Source organism: Teleopsis dalmanni, chromosome 2 (assembly GCF_002237135.1).
Source record: "Teleopsis dalmanni isolate 2A chromosome 2, ASM223713v2, whole genome shotgun sequence".
Lineage (NCBI taxonomy): Eukaryota > Metazoa > Arthropoda > Insecta > Diptera > Diopsidae > Teleopsis > Teleopsis dalmanni.
The window spans coordinates 231,434,651-231,450,383 of NC_051847.1; the positions used below are offsets into that span (position 1 = coordinate 231,434,651).

The 15,733-nt window shown below is 24.9% G+C and overlaps 1 protein-coding gene across 1 annotated transcript; it reads right to left on the minus strand.

Moving 5' to 3' along the window:
• Positions 1–9,829: 9,829 nt before the first annotated feature.
• Positions 9,830–11,399, minus strand: LOC119677326 (headcase protein-like). The gene is made up of 4 exons (XM_038088626.1): positions 11,190–11,399; positions 10,441–10,529; positions 10,268–10,367; positions 9,830–10,011 (listed from the first exon to the last, which is right to left on the minus strand). The coding sequence occupies exons 1-4, from the start codon at positions 11,304–11,306 to the stop codon at positions 9,838–9,840; spliced, it is 480 nt and encodes a 159-aa protein (XP_037944554.1). The 5' UTR covers positions 11,307–11,399; the 3' UTR covers positions 9,830–9,837.
• Between the last annotated feature and the right edge of the window lie 4,334 nt (positions 11,400–15,733).

Consider the following 15,733-nt stretch of genomic DNA (forward strand, 5'->3'; position numbering starts at 1 on the left):
ATGCAGTTATGAAATTGTATCATACCTGAGCAAAATTCATTTAAATGAGATACAATTAAACCTTATTACATTGGCATTACCGCTTTGACAATAATTTTTAATACAACTAGTAACTAAGTTTTTTGGGACTTCTTTTTCTAATTATATAACTTTTGTTTTCACATATCATTTCATTTGTTTCGGCCATTATTAGTTTGTATTAACAGTTTTATATATTAACTCTATCAAAATGTACTGAATATTACAATATATATATTTTAAATGTACATTTGAATATTAATTCTATTATAACTCTTATACAATTAATGTATTATTTTTAAATATATTTAATAAATATATAATTAAATATTTGCCTGAGGATTCTTGTATGTATATTCATAATTCAATAATTATACCGACTACATTATTGTTTATGATTATTTGTATTAAAGGTAAAATATTAGTAAAAGTTAATATATTAAAACTTATGGTGAGCAATATTTAAGTACTTCTTTGTATTTTTAAATGATTTTTACTTAAATATATATTGCAAATAATAAATTCTCCATAAATATGCAAGATTTCTAACTGTAAGCTTCGTATAAATTTTTGTATTCATTATCGCAATTATTTTAAACCAAAAATTAAATACTTGTCTTACATACGTCTTACATAAATAGACAAAATGTAATAAATAGAATATATTTTTGATTTCATTCTTTTTAAGCTTAATTAAGAAATTTATTATAAAATATATTACAACACCGATTTATATATGAAATATTAAAAATATTTGCCTCAATATATTGTGTATATTATCTTTAAAAAAAATTCTTGCCTAAGAACGCTTAAGCTTTTTACTTAATTTCATTTTCACAGATTCGAGTGGTAACATCTCTACATTAAATAAATTGAATACTTATATAAATTTTGTTTTAATTTAATCATGATATAGCTTAAAAATATACCACATTTTTCGATTTTAATACCTCACAGTTTCTATATATCCTTGAAATGCTTTATCGTTTAACAAACGCTGAAAATTATTTCTCTGCTTAAAATATATATTAAATATTCATTTAATATCTTATCCGCATTTATTACTGTTTTTAATTTTAATGATCACATAAAGAGCTCTTTTCCTTAGTTACAACAAACGTTAATAAATAATTTTGAATAAGTACCAAATTTGATAGTACTCTATTTATCTTTTGATACTTCCTAAAAAAATTTTCGGGTTAATTGAGGTCTTTACACTGAATATGCCTTAAATACGAAAAGCAAATTTAGATTCATTTAAGAATTTTAAAAAAAATTGATAAGTTATGGCTTAGTAATAAATTACTTATCTATTACTCATATATTTCTGACTTGGGTTAGGGTATTTTATTAAGTCATCCTTTTTTAAAACTTACTTGAAATAATCACTTAATACAAAAATCCTAATTAAACATAGTTAAAACATATTCAGAAAGAAAATGTCAAGCTAGTAAAATAAAATGATTTAATATCGTCGTGGCTGTTCTTTTTCTTAATATTATATTTTAATAAGTAAAGAATATTATTAACTCTACAAAGAGCTAACTTTATTAAGCAAACTACATATATCTAACCAAAAACATAAATATATACTTAAAATTTGACTTAATCTTATGTGATTATTCCAAGTATAACATCATACAAACTTATATTTTTAATATCGACAAGAATGCCTACAAAAAGTCCATGATTAAATTCCATTTAATTTGTATATGAACAAATATTTGATTTTAAAATAATTTAAATTTTAAATTATTAACTTTTGTTTCTTATATTCATATAAAATATTATTTCCTTATTTAGAGTATGTGAAAGTACAATATATAAGACCTTATAATAAAAAATTAAATGCATATTCTTATAACTAACAAATATACTTATGCATATATGAAGATATGATAATACCTTTTTAAATAACGTATGGCTGACTATGACTATATGCGACCACAATAACCTCAATATCAAGCAACATATTGTGAATAATATTTGGATGAAAGCGGTATGTGATGTGTGATGACCATGATGACTATGATGAGAATTGATGTTGTAATAAAAACAGAGTTGAAATGTTGACGTGAGAATGTTTTTGTAAGCATGAAAGTGCATGTACAATATAGGTGTTTATAATAAGTACCAGTACATACTTTTGAAGATTACAATTATTTTTTAAATATTAAGGTATACCTTTTTTTTCATTAGAAAGACATATATTTTAAAGATTTTTCTTTAAATGGTACGAAATTTTTTTGATTATTATTCTTATATAGAGTTTTATTTCTTTTGAGGTAATTCGGCTATTTGCTTTAAAAAGAAGGTGACAATTTATTATACGTTTAATAATTACATATTTAATATATGAGCCGTAAGAAATGAAACTGGAAAAACCCTACTTAAAAAAAGGATTAGTTTGATTTTTGAAGAGTTAAAACAGCGCTGGTTATATTTTATATTAAATTTAATAGCAAAATTCTTCAATTTATTTTTTTCGTTTTGATATGAAGTGAATGCATTTGTATATAAAAAATCGTCTATTCAATTTAGTGACTATTGAATGTTAAAATATTTCAAATTTATATCATAAAAAACTACATGCCAATTAATTAACATTAAATTATTACATATATTTTAAGTGGATTTTTTTTACTTAAAAAAAATATTTATATTTAGTTACGTTTGCAACCTATATACAATATGTAAAATTGGAATTTCATTTATAACGGCTCATAGCTTTATTAGTTTTATCGAATTATGTTATATTACAATTGAAATCATTAACTACTTTATTTGGTGATTATATTTAACGAAAAACATTTAATACTTTTAAAATACTCGTAATGTAACAGTATACACATAATACGGTAATTGCTTAAAATTTTCCCAGTCTTATTTCACTCTTTAAGAGTTTTGAGTCTTATTTTGTATGAAAAATAAAATGCAACGCATTTTTTTAAATCACCTACCACATCACATTTTCAAATATTACAAGCTAGTAATCAGATATTTAGCGCAAGTATATATTTTTATATAATATTTTTTTTCAGTTTTTAAATTAAAACTATTAAAACTATTAAGCACGTCATGATATTTCACTTGAAGCTTTTTTAAAAACGATTGTTCGACAATTCATAGAATTCTTTATATTCATTTACCTAAAAAAAACACTAGGCGTTTTTTTTAATTCTCTTACTAAAATATCTAATTATTGCTTCTTAAACACTTTAAATTTTATATATTACAGTTGATTGCATACTAATTGCTTTAATCCTTAAACTACTTTTAATTTCAAATAACGCAACCGATTTTGGTCCGCAATACCAGCACAAAATGTTAAAATTTTACTTATATTAGCAATTTCATAAATATATTTAATTATCAAAACTTAAAATTTATGAATACGTAAGATTATAAGTATTATGTTCGTTTACATTATATACTCTAAATTCGTTTCTTAAAAAACCTTCATTAGATTATTATTATAATGGTATTCTGTACAGTCCTCAACTATAAATTACATACCACAAAAAGTCAATATTAATTACAAGTTTTCGTTTTCAAGTGCAGCCCTAAAACATAGTATGTTTTAATCTTAAAAATAAAAAGGATCTTGTAAAGGATTTTATCATTACTTGCTGAATTACTTTAATATTTATTATACGAGTATATTTTTATATTAACGCAACTATGCTTGTGTTAATTATATGTATATATTATAGTACTAAAAAAACATTTATCGAAGCATATTTACAAAATTGCAAATATGTTTTAAATAACCAAAACAAATCATACTTTTTCATATATATATATATACATAGCGTTCTCTATTAAGTATGTTACTTTCAGGAATGCATAATTACTTCATCTAAAAATCGTAAAACAATATTACTAGGTATAGACCGTTCAATAGTATCCAATATTTATTTAGTTACGACATACTTTATACTTTTTCAAACCACTCAATTGCATACCGAAATTAATGAATTTAATGAAGAACGGTGTATATATATATATATATATATATATATACATAGTATATCCAATTTAATAAATGTCCAATTTAATGAACGACAAAATTTTGACATTAACAATTCTTTACAACTTTTGCTTAATTCGTTATATCGAGTAGATATTTCGCTGAAATAACACTTAAAATGCCTCACAAAAATATTGTGATGCATTTGATGATTTTATATAATGAACTAAATAAAATGATGTTTTTATATCAACGTCACGATTTTACAAAACCTACAAAAGTAAGCATATAAAAAACCCATAGAAACCGCTAAGAAAAAAACAAAATTAAGTTTTTGCAAAAAATAATTTAACTATTGAAAACTAAATTTCTATATTTATGTACTAAATTATGTGTTAATATTGTATTAAATAGACATGATTACATAAGTGTAATTATTATTAAATTGAACGACTACTGTATATATATAAATACTGTATATGTCTCTATACTAAGTCTAAACTTACTACTAAGTTATCGCTTTAAAGGTACATTTTAATTAAAGGATGGTAACAACAAAGAATTATTATAATCAACAAAATAAAAGTTGAAAATTAACTAAAGTATAATTAAACTAATAAATGGATATTTGCCTATAGAAAAGTAAATTCAATTACTTTGCATTTGGTAAAATCAGGTAATAAAAATGTTAATTTGCTTAATTTTTGTACTTTCGAATTATTAAGAAATAAAAGGCTATAAAAGCGCATTAGCATTGCATTGATCTAGATATATTTAAGGATTATTGTTAAAATTTATGGGAATTTAACAAAAACAATTCAACTAAATTTTGTGTTCAAAGAATAAAGTTTTTAATAAAAAAATTTTATGTGTAATATTTCGACTTCCTACGTAAAAAAAATATAAAACATAAAATAATAGAGTATATTATATTAAGTTCTTTTACATTATTATATATATATTTAATATAGAAAAATAGTTTAAAAACATAATAATAATAATAAGATAAAAATAAAAAAATGTTACTGCATTCTTTTCAGCAATAATTTTGAATTAAATTAAATTGAGAAATTACTTAAATGATGGTAAAGACATTACTACAACCAGCTAGAATTATATTTATGTATGTACTCAGGATGTCGATGTATTATAAACTAGTTGGGAACATGGAGACTTGAACACATCATCTTTAACAGTATTTAGCTAATATAATGATTTAAAATTTATAACATATTTTGAAAATTTCACTAATGTTTTTTTTTGCACTTCCAATTTTTCTATCCCTTCTACATTAATTTTGAATCATGATTTGATTATATGCATAAATTATAGTAGAGCAGAAGAACTGTTTGATTAGTCGGTATTTGAATGTTCATATTATATATTTTGTAATTCTTGTTAAATTTATTTATTTATTAGGGAATGTAATTCAGATGTATGTTTAACAGTCAAAACAAACAATATATAATTTAATTGAATGTAAAAAATATTTATTTTTTTAAAAGAAAAAATCAACACAAATATTATAGTTTCAAACTTAAAACAATTCTTTTAACTAAAATCAAAATTTTAAATTATATAATAATGTAACTCAAATATTTTCCTAAATTTATATTATAAACAAATATACTATAAAACTTTATATATTATTTCTATTTATATTAATTTTTAAATAGTTTTAATTAGTTCAACTTTGTGGACAGAAAATACATTTTATAATTTGATAGAAAATTGTTAGACTGAAATGAAATTATTAAAACTAAATTATTATGAATTAAGATTAAATATTTTTTATACATTTTCATCTATTTGCCTTTTATATATTTCGGTCAGTAATAAGTGTTTAAAGAATTTTGTACGAAAAAAAATTAGCTAATATAGTTTATAAAATATTAATAATACAAAACTTAAAAGCTTTCTTAATTATTTCTGCATATCGTTAAGTAACATAGAGTAACTTACTTGATGATTTTAAAATCATGTAAATTGAGCTGATATTTGGCCCAAAGATACCGAAGTAAAATGTCATGGACTTCTTCAATTTTGTACATTTTTTCATCAGATGATCTGAGATAGTCAATAATTTGTTCTCATTTTATATATGTACATATATCTAAAAAAATATTTTTAAATTAACAATAAATGTTTTTTCATTTAAAAAAAAATATATAAATAAATAAATAATTTAGTTATTAAGTATATTTTAGGAATTTAGCTACATCTCATTTTGATACATGTTCGGTTTCCGAAGCGAGTTTGTAGCCGCTTATTAACTTGTTGGCACTCAGTTTGTTTTGTAAAAATATTGTTTACACAATCCAATAAAATTTATTTGCTTAAAAATGTACATTTTAAAGCAACTTGTTATTAAAATAATTATTTAGGTCTGTAAATCGTCTGATCGATTTTAAGAATTATTAGCCCTATTTTAAATTCTTAATTTTACTATTTATGCAGGATTTTCAAAGAAGTCCAATCGTTTACTTGATACTTCGCACTATGTTTTTCGTCCGTTAAGACTTTAATGCAAAATATATTACACATTAATACTAATAACAGTTTTAAGTTGCTAATTAGTTTTATATATGATTTCTTTAAAAATATTTTGTTTTTGTTATAATTTACTACAAAAATTTTAAAGTTTTTTATAACATATCTAAAATAATGTTAAGATCAATACAAAACCATGTAATCTTAAATAAATTCTCAAAAACTTAATATTATTTATTATAATATTTCGATATAGTTTATATCATTCTATTGAAATTTTAGCTAAGGAGGTAATAAATTTCGTTTTGTATTTTTGATACAACATTTATTGCATTTCAATTTAAAGAGAAAATTATACTCTTTATTGCTTTCATTTAAGATGATTTTATTAGGAAAAAATATATTACTTTGATTTATAACTTTTTTGGTTAAAATGGTGGGTAAGAACTTTAAAATACCTTCTTTTCTGGCATTATTTCATTCTTTATATAAATAAAAGAAGAGAACTTCAATTTTGATGGGCTGACTTTATCTTACAAGGTTCTACTAATACATAACTTTTTTATGTGCACTAACGCTACTAAACGTCTAAAGTTTAAGCTTAAACTAATTTACTTTGTCCTTATAAAATTTTAGTGCATATTGATATAAATTTTTATATGTATTTATATATATGTTATATATACCCATACTGTTATTTTGTGTCTATCCTCTATGTTAATTATGTTCAAAAAGTTTCTTAAAATTATATGAAAATTACTAATTTTGTAAGTTTCTCCATAAATGCTGAAATTTTTTGTATGTAATCAAAATTCTGTTATAAAAGTATGAATATGTGCAAGTACTTGTTTCATATTCATACCTAATATCACCCAATTTTATTGTTGTTAGTTAAATGACTTTATTTTTGGTATTAAAAATGGCAGCAATTTTATTGCCTGGAAGTTGATAAATTCAATATTTTTTTAAATAAAAATATCAGTTTCTACATATGTATTATTTGAAAAATGCATCATATATAAATAACTCTAAATAAATAAATAACTCACATTAATGTGATTTACAATAATTTTTTATATATTATTAATTTCATTCGAAAGTATTAGATATTAACTCATTTTTCTCCTCTCGCGCAGAGAATATAAAAAATGTAAAAAATGACAATGTTTAATATACATTATCAGATTATTCATATTTATAAATAATAGTAATTCAACTTTTAATCTATAGGCTTCTGCTAATATTTGACAGAATTAAATTAAATTTACTCATTTAGTTGCGCGTTTTAACATTCGTCTTTTAGGATAATTGAGTAAATATTGTTATATTGTTTTTGGCCTTATGTTTAACCAACTATCGTTACTTGCTACAAAGTACAGCACTGACTTTAATAAATTGGTAGCCAAAAAAAGATTAACACATTATAAAAAAATTTTATTTTGGCAGTAGTAAAATTATAGATTTGAATGAAATTATGAATGAAATATAGTTTCAATTAATAAAATATTCAATTACGAAATTCCTTTCTGAGTATACATAATACACCAATATATTATATATATGAAGAGTTCTTTATATCAACTGCTTAATATTTAAGCAATTAGCAAAGATTGCTGTTACTTTATTACTATATGAAAATGATTATTGAATATATTATTATTCAACTTTTAACTAATAAATTCACTAAAATTAAATAAATATCCATAGTGGAACTTGTAAAAATTATTTCTATAAAGTTAACGTAAATATAACTAAAAATTTTAATTTAACAATTGCCAATTCACTTATTGAGTATTTTTTGACATTAATATTAATTCAAAAAAAAAAAATTGTGAAAGGTTTGGAGTAAATTCTTCTCCTTTTTTTAAGTAATTTAATAATGTAATTATAGTATTTTAAACATTTAAGTAGCTCAAAAATTCATCAGAAAATAATTGCTTAGAATTGTCCGATGAAAATTTGCTATCGACGTCGGATTTCCTGATATCACAATGAGCGGGAACATCAGCATTGGGGAAAACACTATTTTGATGAGAAAATTGTTGCTTAGTGATGGCTCGTCTTATTCCACAGTTACTGTTAGTATTCCAAATATTTTTTGCATTAGGCAAATGGTTTACGTTGGAAGTTGAGTTGCACAAATCATTTGAATTGCGAATTGATTCTGTTGCATTCCAAATTTTGCTTATATTAGCGAATTGTGTAGGACCTTCAGTTAGTGACTTCAAATTACTAGTTGTATTTAGCGACTTAGCAGTATGATTTGTACAAGAACTACCATTATGCCACGTATCTATTTTTTCAAATTCAAATTGTGTTGAAGTTGAATTTGAATTTGATGAAAATGAGGTTGTTGATGAAAACGGTGAAGTTGGGTCCATGACATCAATATTGACTTTATTATTACAATTCTTGAGAATATTGCTAACTGGTGAGATTTGTGGTGACCATAAAGAGTCTTTACGGTTAATATGATTAATCTGTTTTGGTGAAGAGGTTGAAGCAGGACTTAGTGATGCTTGCGAGGTACCTCCAGTTGAGCAACCACTGGAAGTTGAGGAACTGTTCTCACAGCCCCACAATGCAGAAATAGCACCGTTTGTTTTATTTGCGTTTTGTGTAAGAATGTTAAAAGCTGATGGCGTCAACACGGGATTTTGACCCCAAAAACAATTTTTTACTTTCTTTTCATTCTCACTATCTGTTTTTAGTGATTCTCCTATTCCAGATGGTACATATGTAGTTATAGTTTTATTTTGCAATATATTATTTCCAATATTCTTTATACCACCAATTTCTGTCAAAATTCTGTCCCGTTTACTCTCTACTAACTCTATATTTTCGTGCATATAGTGTTGCCCTTGGTTGTGCAATTCCGCAATACAGAAATATTTTTTATTTATGTTTTCGTCACTTTTAGACGTATTCTCTAAACTATATTTTATAGGCAGATTTGTTGACATGTGTTGTGAAATGGCTGTATTTGCAACATGAGGAAATATTTGATTTATTGTGGAAAACTCAGATATCGAGATATTGGATAAAGCAGAATCTACATCACCAATTAATGATGTAAGTGCTGTCGAGCGATGATGTTGGTTTTGTTGTTGTTTTACCTGATTACAACTGTTATTCACGATTTTGGTAAAATATTGTTGATGAATTTGTGCATGGGGATGTGAACCAATCATATCTGGATTGACTTGTTGTTGAAAAGGGGCTGTATAATCAATATCAGGATTAAAAATTAGAAGTCTTTTAATTTCATCATTGTTTTCATTTTGCTTTCTAGTTGGAGTATTCATCCTGACGCCGTTTGGCATCATTGTTAACTTTGAAGACTCCAACGAATCCTCATGTTATGCGAGTTGTTGTTGTCGACCAATGTTATGCTTAGCAAAACAGAAACCTAAAGGTTTCACAAAGTGTGTATCCTGAGTAGTGCAATATGGACAAGTCACACTATGCGAGTAATCACTGTAAAAATTAAGTCGTTGTTGCGGATGCAGTAATAATTTGAAGCAATTATTGCACTATTGATAAAAATGGAAACAAGTGAGTTAAGGAATATGTTGTAATTAATATGTATTAGTGACGATTTATTAGTGACGAAATTCGAACACAAAAGCTAGTCGCGTTTTAAAGTAATCACATTTTTTTTTATTTAGTATTTATAACCATGTTAGCACAAAACAAAATAATTTACATTAAACCATAACTAGTTTCAACAAAATTTAATTTAAAAAAATACAAAGTCCTTCAAAATAGTATCTACAAATTTATTTTTACCTTAAGACGTTCAGCACAACACGGCATAGCAGCAAAAATATCATAAGCATACATGGTTCCTAATACTAAATTCGATCCATTCCAAATTTCGTTACAAAACCTAAAACAATCACAAGATACATACATATATTAGTACAGCATAATTTTGAAAAAATTAAAACAACAAAAAATACCTGCAAGTAATAACACGATTCATGGAAGTACCATCTAAACAAGTCATGCAAACACATGTCAAATAAAGTGAACGGCCTTCGTATTTAACCTATATAGAAAATAACAAAAAAAAAATTAATTATTGTTAATAATTTAATAGAATAAATCTAAATGTCAATTATTCTAATATTAATGTTTTAATATATACATATCAATAACACCTGTTTTAGATTCTTAACAAAAATATTTCGAACCTACGTCTATAAATTGTACAAACGATTTATATGCTTTGTAATTAGATTTAGATTTAATTATTTATAATAATATATTATTTATTACTATTATTATTATTATTATTATTATTATTATTTTATTATTTATTGATTCAAAAACTCATACAGCACTTACAAAAATTTTAGAATTTTACTTAAAATCTTATTTGACAATAGCATATTTGTTGTGTGTCATATTAGCATACAAAAAGTGGTGTTTTTTATTAACATTATAATTCATATAAATTCATCAATAATTAATCTTCTGTTAGAAATTTGCACAGGTTATAAATATTGTTACCGTTTAACAAGACTTTAGCTTCTTCGGACAGAAGTGCTTTACAAAAAAAAAATACGTCTATGTTCTCTGAAAATTGAACATACACCAATATCATGACATATATTTTCTATTTCATAACGATTACACAAAAATCAATCACGTTAAGAAATAATAAATAATATAATATAAGTTATATATTAATCGGTTTTACACTTACTTCAATACAGCTAGAGGAATGTTGCTTGGGACTCAAAAAAAAAGAACCATCGATTAATGGGTACCGATCGAAAACTAACATTGGTTCTTCACATAGTATACAGGAAACTCTACTCATTTGCGATTGAGCTAATGATGACAGTATAAAAAGACGGGTTTCATCATTTCCATGATTGCCTTCATCTTCAATCTGAAAAAAAAATATTTAAAAATTTCAATTTTTAATAAAAATTATTATAAAGTTATAAAAATATTTTTGTATACATTATTTTATTATATAAAGCATTTATTTTAAACAGAATAAAAAATTATATCTAATAAAACTACAAATGTTATAAATGCCATTTCTTTTCAACTTTTAATTGTAAAAAAGACAAATATTCTTTATTTGGGTTTCCGTTGAGTAAAGATTGTAGAATCTTCCCATTAACTTACATTTGGTGATAAAATGGGTTCAACTGCAAAAATAAAAACAATTTAACACGCTGCTAAATAAACAACAAAAAGCCAACATTAAGAAGCGATTGAATGACGCTGTATAAAGTAATCAGTATTTTCATAGATAGGAAAGGGTGTGCTTTATCACAAGTGAAAAACAAACAATCATTCTTGAAATGAAGTCACAAAATTAAATTCGCAGATTGTGGGTGGAAACGATGATGTTGTGTATGAAATGTGCTAATACTGCACACTTTCACTTATAGAATTGTGTGCTTTCTTTAACTGCACACTCAATTCGATTAATGAATGTTTGCACTAATTTGAAAGCTATGCGCTCAAACAAATAACAAGAATAACTCTTCATGCACAAGTATAAGGAAAGCAACCGGGATTAACTAAAGCAATGAGTTTTTATATAAGCTAAAAAGGCGTACAAGTAAATATTCAATTATTTAAGATCCTTATTGCGTGTTTAGTAAAGTTCTAAAACTGTGAAACAAATATGTCCGTATACTGTTTTCCAAATCGAACAATACCTCACAAAATCCACCTACGAGTCTGTAAATAAATGAACTGATTAATAAGAAACAATTGCCAGTAACTAAATAAAATTAATTATTTAAATAAATTAACTTATGAATATTGACACTAAAAAAAATAGTACATTTAAAAGTTTTTGAGGTAAAAAAAATTGTCAACGTATTTAATCAATAATTTTAACAACCATTTTTTACATTTGTAGTACTTAAAAGTGAAACATATTATAAACTAGTCTTAAAAGTAAAAATACGTGTATCTAAACTAGTTGGTATAAAATTGACTCAATGAGATAACGTATATTTAACAAATAGTAGTTATAATTAAAAACACAGTCTACTGATACTAAAAATATGAAAGTTGTAAGCTTCATGGCACTTTCTTGGACAGAAAATATTTTCATTACAAAATCAACTTACTTTTTAAACATTATCAAGTTTAAAAAGAAAAGAACAAATTTTGGAGAGCACCAGTTGATACCATCAGAAATATAGATAATCGCTTCAATTCACTTTGAAAATGACTATAAAAATTACATATTTTCAAAATGTTCGAAGATAACTATTATATTGCATAAATAACTGAAAATAGCCGCAAATATTTACATTAAGAATTGAAACAAAAATATTTAGCCAGGATGAAAACAATAGATACAACAACAATTCTCTTTAAATTCAGTTAGATTTCTTGTCTTTGTTACTATTCGAATAAGCAAGTTTAAGTAAAGCAATGTTTTTTAGGATAACAGTAAGTTTATTTTTTATTCTTTAATTTCACAATTCATGCAGTTTAGATATTCACATTAATTATACATCAGAACACACAAAAGTCAAAAATGTTACGTCAGTGTCGCCACTTTCATATATTTTTTTTGTATTTTGGTAAAATACTACAAAAACAGTATGCCTTAATACGATAATTTGGTAATAATCTTCACTTTTTAGTCTAAGAAAACTTCTCTCACAGTGCCCATTTTAATCAGTAAATTCAGGATATCAACGTTAAACAAGCCACAGCTCTTAGGTGTCATACTGGATAGTATGCTTGCGGTTGGTTGAAAAGTTCTAACGACGTGTTTCCAGGCTTGAACATAATAAGGCAACCTATTACGGTCTATGCTGCATCAGTGTGAACCGCAATTTTTCAAGACCCACTATAAGGTTTTCCAAAAAAATCAAAACACAGCGTTAGCACTTTAATCAACCACATGTGACAAGGTTTTCTTCAGATAATATATCATCACTTTTGAAGTTATATAACAAATAGATGGAAAAATGTATTTTGCGTTAATTTAGGTTGAGTTAGCATTTCATAAAATTTATTGTAATCAAATTTTAAAAATATACATAAATAAATTTTATTTATACAAGTATTTTGTCAAAAGATTTTAGTGACAATGTAAAATAGTTTAAAAATTTTTAATACACAACCTTCGTTTATAATATAATATGTAACACATCTCGAAATTTAACAAATCTCTTAGAGCTGTTGCCGAGTTTTACACAGAAGACAGTATTTTATTAATTTTTCGAACACGGCGTTGACTGCCTAGTGTAACCAACTAGCTATGCTCACATGTCTGTAATATGAAATAAATTTCAAAAAAGAAAATAATTTTCAGTTTCAAATTATTCTTACTTCCAATATTATCGAATTTTGAAACAGTAACGGAAATTCGGAAATTATCTGTATTCATATAGATAATGATTTATAATACAATTAATACCTACAATTTAAAAAATATTATCATAATTTCTAAAAAATAATTACAATACAAAAAAAACATATAAACAATAAATTATCCGCCATTTGCTCATTGGTAAGATGAGTTAACAATGTAAAAACTATGCGTAACTTTTTATTTCTCTTCACTGTACTGCACTGCTTGTGCTTAAGTACGTACTAATAGCCAACATTAATGGAACAAGTATAGGAGAAAAAATTTAAACGAAAGTTTAAACAGGAATAAGTAGCAGACACAACAACACAAAAGCAATAGACAGGTCAGATATAAAAGTTTGCGTTTTATGAATGAGTCAATGACATTTCCTGCAGTTCACTAGTAATGGATTAACGAAACGCCCTTATTTGAAATGAGAACACAAAAGTTAACGTTAACAAATATTTTGCATTTCTATTTTAAATCAATCATTGAATATTGTAAAAACAGCAATTTCGTATGGATTTTTATTTATAATGAAAGGAATGGAATAAAATTTTCGCTTAACTTTTTTATTTATATGTATATATATAAATAACTTATTATTTTGCAACATTTTTAACCAAAGTTTTTTATTCATTTAAGAGACTTTTTCTGTATACGTCATTCAAAGCTACGAACCTACTGCTTTTATCAACAAAAATTCAGAAATTTATATACAAAAAAAAAACCAGACTCGGTTCCTGAGTACTACGTTGTCATCGTCATCGTTGATACAATGTTCTTCGTTTAATATGGCAGACGACATATTTTAGACTATTTAGAATGAGATAAATCCGCTCAATACTATTCAATTTAACACCTTTCGTCAAAATGGACTACACTTTTCTGAACTTTTTTCAGTTTAAGAAATACTCAATACTCGAATCTTCACATATAAAACTTTATTCGTATGTCCCTACAAAACACACAATGTATATTAGCAAGCTCTTTGAACTTACTAAACAACTTATAGTTGTGGAACACACATAAATTTTATTCTTTAAAAGTAGATTCGAATTTAGGAATTTCCTATCATATTTTTCTGCAGTTTAGTGGACAAAGACTTCAATTTCGTTGATAACAGATATACGATCCTGAAAATTAAAAAAATGTTGCATCTAAAAAATAAAACTAATAAAACAAGCTTTCGCGTACCAATTATTGTATTTATGGCAAGTTTATTAAACCATACAAATATTGTAGTTGTTCCCCACTGCAAAAACGACAAGTAGAGCAATACGGAATACGGATAAAACTGAAAACGAAAACCATAGATAGCAATCGAAAGGGTACTGACATTTTACGCAAATGAAGTGAAGCAGCTGCCAACTATGCAAGCTGCTGAAATGTGTGAATTGACACGCTTTTAATGATTATATACGCAGTGGAAAATTTATCGACGTAGTTTAACACAAACGCGATTCGAAGGTAGGGAACGAACTGTTTATAATTACATTTTTAAGGCTTTGAATAAAGGTATTTAAAAAAATGCAAAACAAAGACGCCATTTGTTAAACAAAAAAAATATTTCTAATTTAATATTTAAAATTAATATGTACATACATATATCTTATTACAAAATTATGTCCATCTAAAATATTTCTGAAACAAACTATTTGCAGGTCGTATGTATTAATAACGAATCCAAGTCTGTGTGAATGCAGTAGGAGGCAAAGCAACTTTAAAAACTTGCATATTTATACCCCAAAGTAAGAAAATATATGAAAACGCATGTGTCACTGATGCCTTGGATGTGAAACATGTATAAAGTAAAAATGCAAGTTACACAAGGCAAATCTATTATAAAACCCATACATATATATAATGCGTTTGTGGATACACTTTATTTATTTGTAGGGTTAGCG